General features: G+C 35.2%; 1 protein-coding gene across 3 annotated transcripts in view; it reads left to right on the top strand.

Annotated features, from left to right (window-relative positions):
* TTC17 (tetratricopeptide repeat domain 17) overlaps positions 1-14,450 on the top strand; it is a 146,664-nt gene that overhangs the window by 60,264 nt on the left and 71,950 nt on the right. For all 3 annotated transcript variants that reach the window (XM_024749051.1, XM_024749052.1, XM_024749050.1), the window contains exon 16: positions 4,076-4,262. In XM_024749051.1, coding sequence (XP_024604819.1) covers positions 4,076-4,262 — 187 coding nt within the window. The remainder of the gene's footprint in view (positions 1-4,075; positions 4,263-14,450) is intronic.

Genomic DNA, 14,450 nt, shown 5'->3' with positions numbered 1-14,450 from the left:
TTCTCTGGTTTGTCTTTAAATAGTTGACTCTCAGATATACAAAGGTCTTTTCCTATGTTGTCTTCTAGATGTTTTACAGTTTCAGGTTTCACATTTAGGCCTATGATCCGTTTCAAGTTAAATTTTCTTTGCAATGTGAGGTAGGGATCAAAGTTCATTCATCAAAGTTCATATCCAAACGGATATCTGATTGTTCCAGGACCATATCTCAAGAAGACTACACTTTCCTTATTGAGTCACTTATCACCTTTGCTCTGAACTCCAGACTCCTTTATCCAGTAGCTAACATGACACCTCCACTTGAATGTCTAAAACACGGTCTAAAACTACAGGCCAAAACTAAGCTCCTTAACATTGTTCTAATTTGTTCTCAGTCTTTCCCATTTCAGGAAACAGTAAAGCCAGTATCTCAGGACAAAAACTTAGAGCCATCCTTCGTACCTGTCTCCTTCTCTCAGGGCAGATTCAATCTGTTAAGTAATCTTGCTGATTCTGTTTTTAAAATATACCCAGCATTTCACTATTTACCATCATCTCCACTGCTATCTTATCCGCACCATCATTGTCTTTTATCTAGATTATTTCAATAGCCTCCTAACTAGCTTCTTGGCTTTTGCCTTTGTCACCCTACACTCTATTCACAGTACAGCAGTCAATGAAATTCTTATTAAAAGTCAGATGTTGTCAGGGACTTCCCTGTTGGTCCAGTGGTTAAGACTCCACACTTCCATTGCAGGGGCACGGGTTCAATCCCTGGTTAGGGAACTAAGATCCCACGTGCCACGCAGCGCAGCCAAAAAAAAAAAGAAAGAAATTGCATTATGAATAAATAGAATCTCAGTAGTGCTCAACATATGCTAAACTTACATGCTGTTCCTTAGCTTTAGGAAGCTGTAGAGTATTGCTTAAAGGGAGCCGCTTCCCCTCTCCTTTCACCTAAATTCTCTCCATCCCATAGCCAGAGTTGAAAAATTATCTTCTACATTGAAAAAATACAAGAAACAAAGTTAGTAATTTTTTTTTTAATGTCAGATGTTGTTATTTGTTCAAATCTCTGCGGTGACTCTCCATGTAACTCACAGTAAGAAACAAGAATTTATAATGATGTAGAAGGTCCTACATGACCTTGTTACTTTTCTCACCTTATCTCCATGAGATCGTTCCTTTGGTCATTCTATTCTAGCCTCACTTGCCGCCTTGCAGTTCCTTGAACATGCTAGCTGTGCTCCCTCCTCAGGACCTTTGCATTTTCTATTCTCTTTGCTTGGAATGCTTCATCCCACTAAGATTCTTCATAGCTTGCTCCTCATCTCCTTAAAATCTTTTACAAATACTAACTTCTCAGGGAGTCTTTCCCTTACTACTCTGTTTGTAATGGCACTCTCTTCCCTATGCTTAGTACTATTTATGTCTCTTCCCTGCTGTCCTCCATCACATTTTACTCACAATTGTGTGACACGAGACTATAAGATCCACTAAGGCAAGGATTTATCTTTCTTATTTTCTGCTCTATCCCCAGTGTCAAAACCAGTATTTGAAACATGGTAAACACTCAGTAATTATTTTCAGAATGAATTCACGAAAATTATTCTTTTTTTCCAAAATGCTAACCAGTTCGTCTCAATACAAGATATTTGCACAACTATCATTCTAGTCATAGGGATAATTATGATACTTCGTTTCCTTATGGAAAATATAAAGACATTTTTGAAATCTATGTATGGAATTTAATTGTATATCTTAGTGTGAACCACTAAGTAATGCTTTAAATGTAACCTGAGCACTACCTAGGTTAGGCCTCTTTAATCTGGAATATTTTGTACACCTTGGTTTGGTTATAGTGAGATATTTCTGATGACCTAACAGCCTGAATCAAAAGCAAGTAGCTGATAAATTATAGGGGATAATTGCTTTTCACGGGGATATACTGTGCAATTTGAGAATAAAACATTCTTAGATCTTTAAAAATATTTTTAATGATAAAGTAAATAGATGGTTTGTAGAATAAATGGTTTGTATGCAGCAAATACTAAGCATAGGTATATTTCTGCTAAAATGACCTAAACTGAATACTTTGGGCTGCGTATAAAAACAAAGTTTCAACAAACAATTGGAAAATAGAATTTTAAGACTATTTACAATAGCATACAAAAAATCAGATATCTAGAAGTAAATCTAAAGGAAGATGCACAAGATTTCTATCGTGATTACAAAACATTGCTAAGAGAAAGAAAACCTAAATAAATGGTGATATACATCATGTCCATGGATTGAAAGATTCAATATTGTTAAGATGTAAGTTCTCTTCAGATTGATTTATAGATTCAATTCGATCCCAAACTCCCAGCAATTGCATGTATATGTGTGTGTAAATTGATAAGGAGAGTCAAAAATCTACATAAAAATGGATCTAGAATAGCTCAAAAATTGGGGTGTGAGGGGAAGAAAAAAACAGAGTTGGAAGGTTTATATTACCAGATTTCAAGATTTAACTGTAATTAAATCAGTATGGTACTGGCACAAAGATACTTAAATATATCAATGGAACACAATAGAGAAATTAAAAATAGGCCCCTGCATATATGGTCACCTGATTTATGACAAAGGCACACTAGTTCAGTGTGTGTGGGAGCTTTTGGTTTTTCAGTAGGTAGTAATGGAGTACTTGGATATCCCCTATGGAAAAAGAAATGAACCCTGACTCCTACTCCATATCATACACAAGATTAATTTGAGGTGGATCATGTACCAAAATGTGAAAGATAAAACAATAAAGCTTCTTGATAAAAATATAGGAGGAAGTCTTTGTTACCTTATAGCTGGCAAAGATTTCAAAAAGCACTAACTATAAAAGAAAAAAATATATAACTGAACTTCATTAAAATTAAGAATTTCTGTTTATAAGAAGATACCATTAAGAGAATAAAAAGGCAGACAACAGACTTGGAGAAGATATTTGCAATAAATATTTCCAGCAAAGGTCTCATGTCTAGTATATATATAAAGAACTCCTTCAAATCAATAAGAAAAAGGCAACCCAATTTTTTTTTTAATGGGGAAAACAACAGCACTTCAGCAATAAGGGTACCCAAAGGGCCAGTAAGCACATGAAAAAATATTCAACATTATTACTAATCAAGGAAATGCACATTAAAATCACAGTGAGGTGCCACTTAAGCATCTCACTAAAACAGCTAAATTTAAAAAACTGACAATAACAAGTCAGTGAATTCTCACAGTTGTTGGTAGGAGTGCAAGTCTGTATGTCCAATGGGAAATGGTTTCGTTGTATCTCATAAAACTAAATGTATGCCTACCTTAAGAACCACCACTAAGTGTATACCCAAGGAAAATGAGTGTATATGTCTATCAAAAGACATTTACATGACTGTTCATAGTAGCTTTATTTATAGTAACCCAAAACTGCAAACAATCCAAAAACTCCCTATCAGTAGGAGAATGGATGAATAAATTGTGGTGTATTCACATGATGAAACATTACACATCAATTTTTTTTAAGAAGAATGAACAAATAGTACACAAAAAACATCTGGTTTCTTGAATATTAGATGTTGTGTTGAGTGAAAGCAGGTACAAAAGGGTACATATTATACACGTAAGAGAACATGCTGTTTGATTCCATTTATATGGAGTTCAAGAACAGGCAAGGCAGAGCTGATCTATGGTGATAGTCACAACATCACATCAAGTGGTTACCTCTGGGGTTGGGGTTGGGTTGCCCAGGGGAACCTCTTGGGGCACCAGAAATGTTCCAAATGTTTTGTATCTTTAGATGAATGGTGGTTACAGGGGTATATACATACATAAAAACTCATTGAGCTGTACGCTTAAGACTAGTGCATGTTACATACTTTATGTATTTTTTATCTTAGTAAAAAGGTAAAAAATAAATTTATATTAAACAGTTTAGCTGATGTAAATAAAATGGACAGTTGGGGTAACTTTTATGAGGTAACCTAAAAAAAGCCAAAAGACATATACTGTAAAGGTTTTGTAACTCTCAGAAAATATTAATTCATTAACATTTTCTGATTTTTTTTTTCTTTCTTTTCAGCCCCTGACCTTTTTGAGCCTGGGAAATGCTTACCTTGCTCTGAAGAATATCAGTGGGGCACTTGAGGCCTTTAGACAGGCTTTGAAATTAACTACCAAATGCCCAGAGTGTGAAAACAGCCTGAAGTTGATTCGCTGTATGCAGTTTTATCCTTTTCTGTACAACATCACCTCTTCTGTTTGCAGTGGTAAGCAGCTGTTAAATGCTGGCAAAATAATGAGTTCAATCAGGATTCCTGTTTTGATCAACAGAACACAGGAAATGATTTTATTTTTCAAAGGTTTTTACATAACCAGTGTAATTCTAGATACATAGGAAAGAAATTAATTAATAACTTGTGGTGTACATGCCTTGGAGCATTAGGCTTAATTCTCTCCCAGAGCCCTAGTTTGAGAAAGACTGATCAAAGTGTATTCGACTGGGATTGATAAGCTGTGAGATTTTTTTCTCTCCCCCAAATCTCTGATGTTCTACAACAACTGATATTTATGGTAAAAGATATTTTTTTCTGCCACAAATTCAAACGGTGTAATGAGATTTGAAGCAGTGTTTCTATCCTCATTCACCGAAGTACAGCCCCTTGTCTTTGAGTGGAGGTGGTGTGGACCTTCACCGCACCTTTCAGGCAGTCGTCCAACGTGAAGCGGCTATCTACTTTGCATTCTTCCGCTTCCTCCCACAGGCACCATGCATGTGTACATATGTGTATACATACACACATGTGCAGCAGTGTGTCCACCTGGGTCAGAGCTACTTGAGTTAATGTCTCAACTATTGTAAATTTCTAAGAGTTCCATGATATTTTTTCTTCAATATTTTTTTATTGACGTATAGTTGATTTACAATGTTGTATTAATTTCTGCTGTACAGCAAAGTGATTCAGTTATACATATTTATACATTCTTTGAATTTTTATTTTTTTATACAGCAGGTTCTTGTTAGTCATCAATTTTATACACATCAGTGTATACATGTCAATCCCAATCACCCAATTCATCACATCCTCACCCCCACCCCACCCCCCATCACTTTCCCTCATTGGTGTCCATACGTTTGTTCTCTACATCTGTGGCTCAATTTCTGCCCTGCAAACTGGTTCATCTATACCATTTTTCTAGATGCCACATATATGAGTTAATATACGATATTTGTTTTTCTCTTTCTGGCTTACTTCACTCTGTATGACAGTCTCTAGATCCATCCATGTCTCTACAAATGACCCAATTTCGTTCCTTTTTATGGCTGAGTAATATTCCATTTTATATATGTTCCACATCTTCTTTATCCATTCGTCTGTTGGTGGGCATTTAGGTTGCTTCCATGACCTGGCTATTGTAAATAGTGCTGCAGTGAGCATTGGGGTGCATGTGTCTTTTTGAATTATGGTTTTCTCTGGGTATATGCCCAGTAGTGGGATTGCTGGGTCATATGGTAATTTTATTTTTAGCTTTTAAAGGAAAACATTGTATGAGCACATTGAATATAAGGAATACATTCTTTTTTTATATTTTCTTATTTATGGTTTATCATAGGATATTGAATATAGTAGTTCCACGATATTTGATTATTATTTAACCTTCACTGGAAGAAAAAAAATGAGTTTAACTTGAATTATAAGTGGTTCAGTTTATATACATGTGAATCCTCAGTACCTTGCTTTTGTAGAGCACACAGTAGATGCTGTGTTTAATGTTCAAATTAGATTATAATATTCAACCAGAGGACTAGCTCAGCTCCTTCACTTCAGGTATTTAGAAGAAGAAAAAAAGTGATACACACTTCATTAAGTGACTTGTCTAAAAGACATCAGTAATTACTAGATTTGGCACCCAAACTGATTCACTATACCAGACTGCCTTAGGATTTTAATGGAAGGCAGGAAGTCATTTTAAATATCAGAGCCCTTTTTTTAGTGAAGAAACGAAAAATCTCTCAGACTCTATAGCTCAGTTGTAGATCTTTGTTGAGCAGCATCTAAACTAGAATTCGTACATGAATGCTGAAGGCCTAACAGTGTTTTTTTAGCAAGGCAGTATAGTGGGGTGGCTAGTTCTAGAGTCATACAGATTCATGTTTGAGTCCTGGCTTTGCCATTACTGTCTTTCTGTTCCCATTAAAGTAATTTGTGTCCTAATCTATAAAATGAAAGACAGTAAAATTTCATATACTTTTTGGGAGGATTAAATGAGATTATTGTCACAGAGTAGGTGTTATGTAAAAGTAAGCCATTAGAAATTCATAATGAATACAGAATATGACTCTAAAGGTTAAGGATCTTTATCTTCTTACATAATACTAGAAAATATGTTGTGGTCTTTAAAGTTTTGTAGGTTATATCTAAGGACAGCCTTATAAACAGGATTTCATTTTTTTTCAATGAGCTGTTTATATTAATAGAATTTCTTATTTTCTTTACTGACTATCATCTCCCTCACTTCTCCTCTTTTCTGTTATTGGGAAGAAGGGTTTTGTATGTATATAGTGATCCTTTTCTAAAAGCCTTTTCTCTTGTATTTGTTTTACATGCTTTTGCTTAGTATTTTAGTTTCTTGAAATTCATTGTTATTTTATGTCACTGATGTTGAGAGAGGAAATTCAGTTGTCTTAAGCTCTTTTTCCCCTGGAACATAATCTCAACTAGCCCAGGGAACTATTAACTTGAAACAGATCTTTCTCAAAATTGTAGTATCTGATAGGCCAGGTTATTCCAAGAATATTTTTTTAATTGCTGTTTTTTTTTCTGCTCACTTCTTTTTTTTAATAATTTAAAATTTTTTGGCCGCATTGGGTCTTCATTGCTGCGCACAGGCTTTCTCTAGTTGCGGCGTGTGTTATGTAAAAGTAAGCCATTAGAAATTCATAATGAATACAGAATATGACTCTAAAGGTTAAGGATCTTTATCTTCTTACATAATACTAGAAAATATGTTGTGGTCTTTAAAGTTTTGTAGGTTATATCTAAGGACAGCCTTATAAACAGGATTTCATTTTTTTTCAATGAGCTGTTTATATTAATAGAATTTCTTATTTTCTTTACTGACTATCATCTCCCTCACTTCTCCTCTTTTCTGTTATTGGGAAGAAGGGTTTTGTATGTATATAGTGATCCTTTTCTAAAAGCCTTTTCTCTTGTATTTGTTTTACATGCTTTTGCTTAGTATTTTAGTTTCTTGAAATTCATTGTTATTTTATGTCACTGATGTTGAGAGAGGAAATTCAGTTGTCTTAAGCTCTTTTTCCCCTGGAACATAATCTCAACTAGCCCAGGGAACTATTAACTTGAAACAGATCTTTCTCAAAATTGTAGTATCTGATAGGCCAGGTTATTCCAAGAATATTTTTTTAATTGCTGTTTTTTTTTCTGCTCACTTCTTTTTTTTAATAATTTAAAATTTTTTGGCCGCATTGGGTCTTCATTGCTGCGCACAGGCTTTCTCTAGTTGCGGCGAGTGGGGGCTACTCTTCATTGCAGAGTGTGGGCTTCTCATTACGGTGGCTTCTCTTGTTGCACAGCACGGGCTCTAGGCACGCGGGCTTCAGTAGTTGTGGCTTGCATGCTTAGTTGCTCTGTGGCATGTGGGATCTTCCCGGACAAGGGCTAGAACCCATGTCCCCAGCATTGGCAGGCAGACTCATAACCACTGCGCCACCAGGGAAGTCCCCAAGAATATTATTGAATCTGATACAATAACTATAAAAGAAAATAATTTGACTTGGGAAGAGGGAATACCATATTTGGTTCTTTCAGAGAGCTCATTTAAAAAAACTTTTTTTAATGAAAAAACATTAGCCCTTTTTACATTGTAATTAATTAGTTTAGAAAAGAATCCAACGTCAGTAAATTTAAGAATATTGAAATCTTATCAAGCATCTTTTCGGACCATAACGCTATGAGATTAGAAATGAATTACAGGGAAAAAAACGTAAAAAACACAAACACATGGAAGCTAAACAATACGTTACTAAATAACCAAGAGATCACTAAAGAAATCAAAGAGGAAATTTAAAAATACCTAGAGACAAATGACAATGAAAACATGACGATCCAAAACCTATGGGATGCAGCAAAAGCAGTTCTAAGAGGGAAGTTTATAGCAATACAAGCCTACCTCAAGAAACAAGAAAAATCTCAAGTAAACAATCTAACATTACACCTAAAGCAACTAGAGGAAGAAGAACAAACAAAACCCAGGGTTAGCAGAAGGAAAGAAATCATAAAGATCAGAGCAGAAATAAATGAAATAGAAACAAAGAAAACAATAACAAAGAACAATAAAACTAAAAGCTGGTTCTTTGAGAAGATAAAATTGATAAACCATTAGCCAGACTCATCAAGAAAAAAAGGGAGAAGACTCAAATCAATAGAATTAGATATGAAAAAGGAGAAGTAACAGCTGACACTGCAGAAATACAAAGAGTCATGAGAGATTAATACAAGCAACTCTGTGCCAATAAAATGGACAACCTGGAAGAAATGGACAAATTCTTAGAAAAGCGCAACCTTCCAAGACTGAACCAGGAAGAAACAGAAAATATGAACAGACCAATCACAAGCATTGAAACTGAAACTGTGATTAAAAATCTTCCAACAAACAAAAGTCCATCACTATAAAACTCTTAGAGGAAACATAGGAAGAACACTCTTGACATAAATCACAGCAAGATCTTTTTGATCCACCTCCTAGAGTAATGGAAATAAAAACAAAAATAAACAAATGGGACCTAATGAAACTTCAGAGCTTTTGCACAGCAAAGGAAACTTTAAACAAGACGAAAAGAGAACACTCAGGATAGGACAAAACATTTGCAAACAAATCAACAGATAAAGGATTAATCTCCAGCATATATAAACAGTCATGCAGCTCAATATTAAAGAAACAAACAACCCAATCCAAAAATGGGCAGAAGACCTAAGTAGACATTTCTCCAAAGAAGACAGATGGCCAAGAAGCACATGAAAAGCTCTTCAACATCACTAATTATTAGAGAAATGCAAATCACAACTATAATGAGGTATCACCTCACACCAGTTAGAATGGGCATCATCAGAAAATCTACTTACAACAAATGCTGGAGAGGATGTGGAGAAAAGGGAACCCTCTTGCACTGTTGGTGGGAATGTAAATTAATACAGCCACTATGGAGAACAGTATGGAGGGTCCTTCAAAAACTAAAAATAGATTTACCATATGATCCAGCAATCCCACTACTGGGCATATACCCAGAGAAAACCATAATTCAAAAAGACACATGCACCCCAGTGTTCGTTGCAGCACTGTTTACAATAGCCAGGTCATGGAAGCAACCTAAATACCCATCAACAGACAAATGGATAAAGAAATTTTGGTACATATATACAATGGAATATTATTACTCAGCCATAAAAAGGAATGGAAGTGGGTCATTTGCTGAGACATGGATGTATCTAAAGACTGTCATACAGAGTTAAGTAAGTCAGAAAGAGAAAAACAAATATCGTATATTAACACATGTATGTGGAACCTAGAAAAATGGTACAGATGAGCCAGTTTGCAGGGCAGAAGTTGAGACATAGATGTAGAGAACAAACATATGGACACCAAGGGGGGAAAAGTGTGGTGGGGTGGTGATGGTGGTTTGCTGAATTGGGTGATTGGGATTGACATGTATACACTGATGTGTATAAAATTGATGACTAATAAGAACCTGCAGTATAAAAAAACAAACAAAAAACATTATCCCTTTTTACATTGTAATTAATTAGTTTAGAAAAGAATCCAACGTCTGCTAACTCCTAAATAAATAGTTACCCCTAATGGAAATATATGCATTTTCTAGGTTTAAAAACTCATTGATAATACTGAACTAATTTCAGTATTAAATTTTTCTTTAACAGTGTTTTTGCATTACTTGTTTCCACAGTAATCCTATTTATTGACAGTTGTTTTGCTGAGTTTGAGCTTTGAAAAGCTGAAACTTGAAAGAAGCAGACACCTCTGTCAAAACCATGAACTTCTTACATTTTAAAACCTAACAGTTGCATTTACTCCAGTTATCTCTGAGCTTTACTAAACGGTTGATGAAAAAGGAGACAAAACCTCTGAGTAATGATTAGCATTTCTGTACCTTCAGATGATTCTCTCTGCCCTTTACTTTTTCATTTTTGCAATATTGAAAGAAGCTTCATAAGTTATCTTGTTTGACATATCTTTCTAAAGTTTTTATTATGACTTTAGAAAGGTTTCAAGAAGCAAGGCTTGTGATTCTATTTCCAATAATCAAGGAATTCATATTTTTTTTGTAATACTCATAGTTACAGTTTATTACAGGGAAAAGATACTAGTTAAAATCAGCCAAGGCAGAGTCCTTGAAGGGTACAAATACAGAACCTCCAGTTGTCCTCTTCCCATGGAGTCATGGACAACATTACGTCCTCCCAGCTATGATGTGTGACAGTACATGTGGAGTATTGCCAACCAAGGGAGCACACCCCAGCCTTTGGTGTCCAGAGGGTCTTTTTTTTTTTTTTAATTTTTATTGGAGTATAGTTGCTTTACAGTGTTGTGTTAGTTTCTGCTGTACAGCAAAGTGAATGAGCTATACATATACATATGTACCCTCTTTTTTGGATTTCCTTCACATTTAGGTCACCACAGAGCATTGAGTTGAGTTCCCTATGCTATACAGTAGGTTCTCATTAGTTATCTATTTTATACACAGTATCAATAGTGTATATATGTCAGTCCCAATCTCCCAGTTCATCCCAGTGCCCCCTTTCCCCCTTGGTATCCATACATTTGTTCTCGATGTCTGTGTCTCTATTTCTGCTTTGTAAATAAGATTGTCTATACCAATTTTTCAGATTCCACCATATATACATTAATATGCGATATTTGTTTTTCTCTTTCTGACTTACTTCACTCTGTATGACAGTCTCTAGGTCCATCCACATCTCTACAAATGACCCAATTTTGTTCCTTTTTTATGGCTGAGTGATATTTTAAGGAATTAATATTGTAATTGGGTTTTTTTGGACAAGATTTAAGCTGCCCTTATACACCCTTTTTCCAACCTAAAAAATTCTCTTATGAAAGCCTGTTTGAAAAGCTACCAATTTAAAAGCTTTTCAGGTAAGCTTTTCAAGATCAAAAATAGTTAAATACTCTTGGAAAACATTTTAAAAACAAGTTTTCTGACCACTATTGTTAATCTTCCCTAAATTATTTTCTTTAAAGATCCACATTAGACACTGTTTTTATAGCAACTGTAATATAGTATAACGTCTTGGGTAGTATGAACTGAATAGCAAAATTATCAGTAGTCTTTTAACATCAGTAAGTATTGCTTTTCATATATAATCTTGGAAATTTTTCACACAGATTTTTAGTTTATGTTTCTTGGAGTATATGCACAGGTAACGTATTTAGCTTTGAATACTGATTCATTCAGCTTAGAAGTACATAATCATTATGCTCACAAACTTTTCTTACTTGAAAGACTTTATAGCTAAAAATGTGTCAATTAGTGCAGAATCATTTATCTGACAGTTTTCCCAAACTTTGATTAATCTAGATAATCCTCTTATTTACTGCCATTTATTAGTTGCATTTGTTCTTACAGAAACTGCTTATCATCATCTGTCTCTCTCCTTTGAATAGTACTTAATAAATTCTTTTCTTTTATAGGTATTTTTATATCAGCATTACAGTTTCAAGGATGCTGGGAAGGAAAACATAATAGATTTTTTAATTGCCAGCTCTCAAGTTGACTGTGAAAGAGAAGCTAGTGCTTCCAGTTTTGATTAAACATTTTATTTTGGCAGTTTTTAAATACATACTTTTTGTCCACATTTATTGACTTGTTATTTTACAATTCAACTTAAATAGAACTGAATTGGCCACTTGAACAAACTCATTTTTCAATAACAACATACTTGGCCTTTTTTAAAGTAAAATGGAACCTTTTAAATAAACTTACAATGCTTTTGAGTATAAGTAAGGTCTCTTGAGTGCTCAACGCTAAAAAAGGACTTTTTTAAAATTGAAAATAACAAGGTGTCACAGAAAATGGAATTTCATGAAGCAATAATGATTATATTCTCTAATGATGAAAAATGGAAAATAATTTATAATAAGCAAAACGTGGATATTAAATCTGTAATATTCATGATAGTGGATTTTCCAAGTGTTTATTACTTAAGAGTATTTTCTACATACTTTCATTCTTCAGTTTCACTGATTTGAAAATTAAAAAGTTACATCTAAAAAAGATGCTTTCTACTACTTAAGCAATATACATTGTTCCATTATTATGTCTCTGATGTGCGTAATTTTACTTTTAGTATTCTTCACTCAGTATTACTTTTCTTACATTAGAAAACATAAGACCAACGGAAGGTTATATTCGTTAGACTTCATTACATGCGTGTAGGTATGCTGCTAACAATGGCATTGTTATTAACTGAGGATAATTAAGCATCAGCCCCACAATCGCTGAACATTGGTCTTTTCTTAATCCGCTGAGACACCTACCCACTTAAAATTATTGGCCCAGATCTTTAGAAATTATGAATAAATGTTATACAGAACTCAGACTTTAATGACTAGGTATGGTTAGAATTTTATATACATTTCTCTATAAAGTGTATTTCAAAGCTTTCACCACCATAGAAAAAAATAGAATTTCCAAATCACATACATGAGCTTTAATATGTTCCAATGTGCAGAAGAATTATTCTGTGTTGTCTTTTTTTTGTTTTTTTTTTTGTTGTTGTTGTTTGCGGTACGCGGGCCTCTCACTGCTGTGGCCTCTCCCGCTGCGGAGCACAGGCTCCAGATGCGCAGGCTCAGCGGCCATGTCTCATGGGCCCAGCTGCTCCGTGGCAAGTGGGATCCTCCCGGACCGGGGCATGAACCCGTGTCCCCTGCATCGGCAGGCGGACTCCCAACCACTGCGCCACCAGGGAAGCCCCTGTGTTGTCTTTATAATGTTTCTGTATTTATAGCATCTACGTACTATTTACCTAAATCTTATCTCGTTTTATAACTTGTTTCTTGCCTGTGGTTTTAGTCTGTGTTCTTCCACCCAAATTTCTGTAGATTTATAACTTGTAGCTTAAAGCAATTTTACATGGAGTTCAGATTTTGAAGGAAAAGAAATCCTGCATTTTGCTGCCCTCCTGTGGAATATCCAACACATTCTACCTGCAGTTAAGGACCTGCTTTATCACATTCTTGATGAGAATTAGTGAAGATATCTGTTTTACAAAAAAAGAAAGAGGGCTTCCCTGGTGGCGCAGTGGTTGAGAGTCCGCCTGCCAATGCAGGGGACGCGGGTTCGTGCCCCGGTCTGGGAGGATCCCACGTGCCGCGGAGTGGCTGGGCCCGTGAGCCATGGCCGCTGAGCCTGTGCATCCAGAGCCTGTGCTCCGCAGTGGGAGAGGCCACAGTAGTGAGAGGCCCATGTACCGCAAAAACAAAAAGAAAGAAAGAAAATACAGTCTGAAAGACACAGTTTTTATAGCATTTTTAATATGCTACTAGTTAGCTTACCTCCATTTATTTTTGTTGGAAGAATGAAAACTGGTTAACTTTTTACAGGCTCAGAATCCTGTAGGTGCAGGTGCATCCTGCAACAAAGCTAGATGTACCTCTCTATATGTAATATGTATAAATTTTTATACTTCTTTACTTAAAGGGCTTTAATTGTTTGGTTAACAAACAATCCTTTGATAAGCATCTATATGACGGTGAGAGAAGGGATAAGAAAAGTGCCTTTTTTATGAATCTAGAAGCAAAAGTTATGATTTACTCAAGTCACAGAGTCAGTCATTGGTAGCACAGAGACTGAAATCTGAGTCCTCTGTCTTCTAAGGCCAGTGTGGCTCTCATGCGTAATTCTTTTATTCTCAAGCCATAAACTATTCCACTGCCAAGACTGAAAGAATTCATATTTGTAGATTCTTGAGTCATTTTATGAAAGTAGTATAATCACTGCACTTCGTATATCATCCCTCAAAAGAGATACATACATCCCTCTATAAAACATGCCTCTGAACTATATTATGGGGGACAGTCATAATAAACCCTAAAAGCACACCTAAAATGGTCCCTTTCAGTTTAGCGTGTCACTTTGATCTCTTCTGTATTTTGCATCATTAGAGTGCTGTAAAGCATCGGATTTTACACAGAAGGTCTGGTAGCCATACTTGTAATATTCGCTCAGTAGGTAATATTTGTCTTTTGGGATTCCCAGCATTTTGGTTTCATGAGCAAAATGGTTACCTTTTGTTTTCATAAGAAGTTAAGACATTTAGGCAGGTTTTGTTAACCAGTGGTTTTATACTTCAGCCTCCGAAAGACATTTAATATGTATATAAATACTTCTTGGTTTTTAA

Source organism: Neophocaena asiaeorientalis, unplaced genomic scaffold (assembly GCF_003031525.2).
Source record: "Neophocaena asiaeorientalis asiaeorientalis breed wild unplaced genomic scaffold, Neophocaena_asiaeorientalis_V1.1 scaffold43, whole genome shotgun sequence".
In the NCBI taxonomy this organism is placed as follows: Eukaryota; Metazoa; Chordata; class Mammalia; order Artiodactyla; family Phocoenidae; genus Neophocaena; species Neophocaena asiaeorientalis.
The sequence above is the reverse complement of the archived record's forward strand: the minus strand, read 5'-3'. Positions and strand labels throughout refer to the sequence as shown.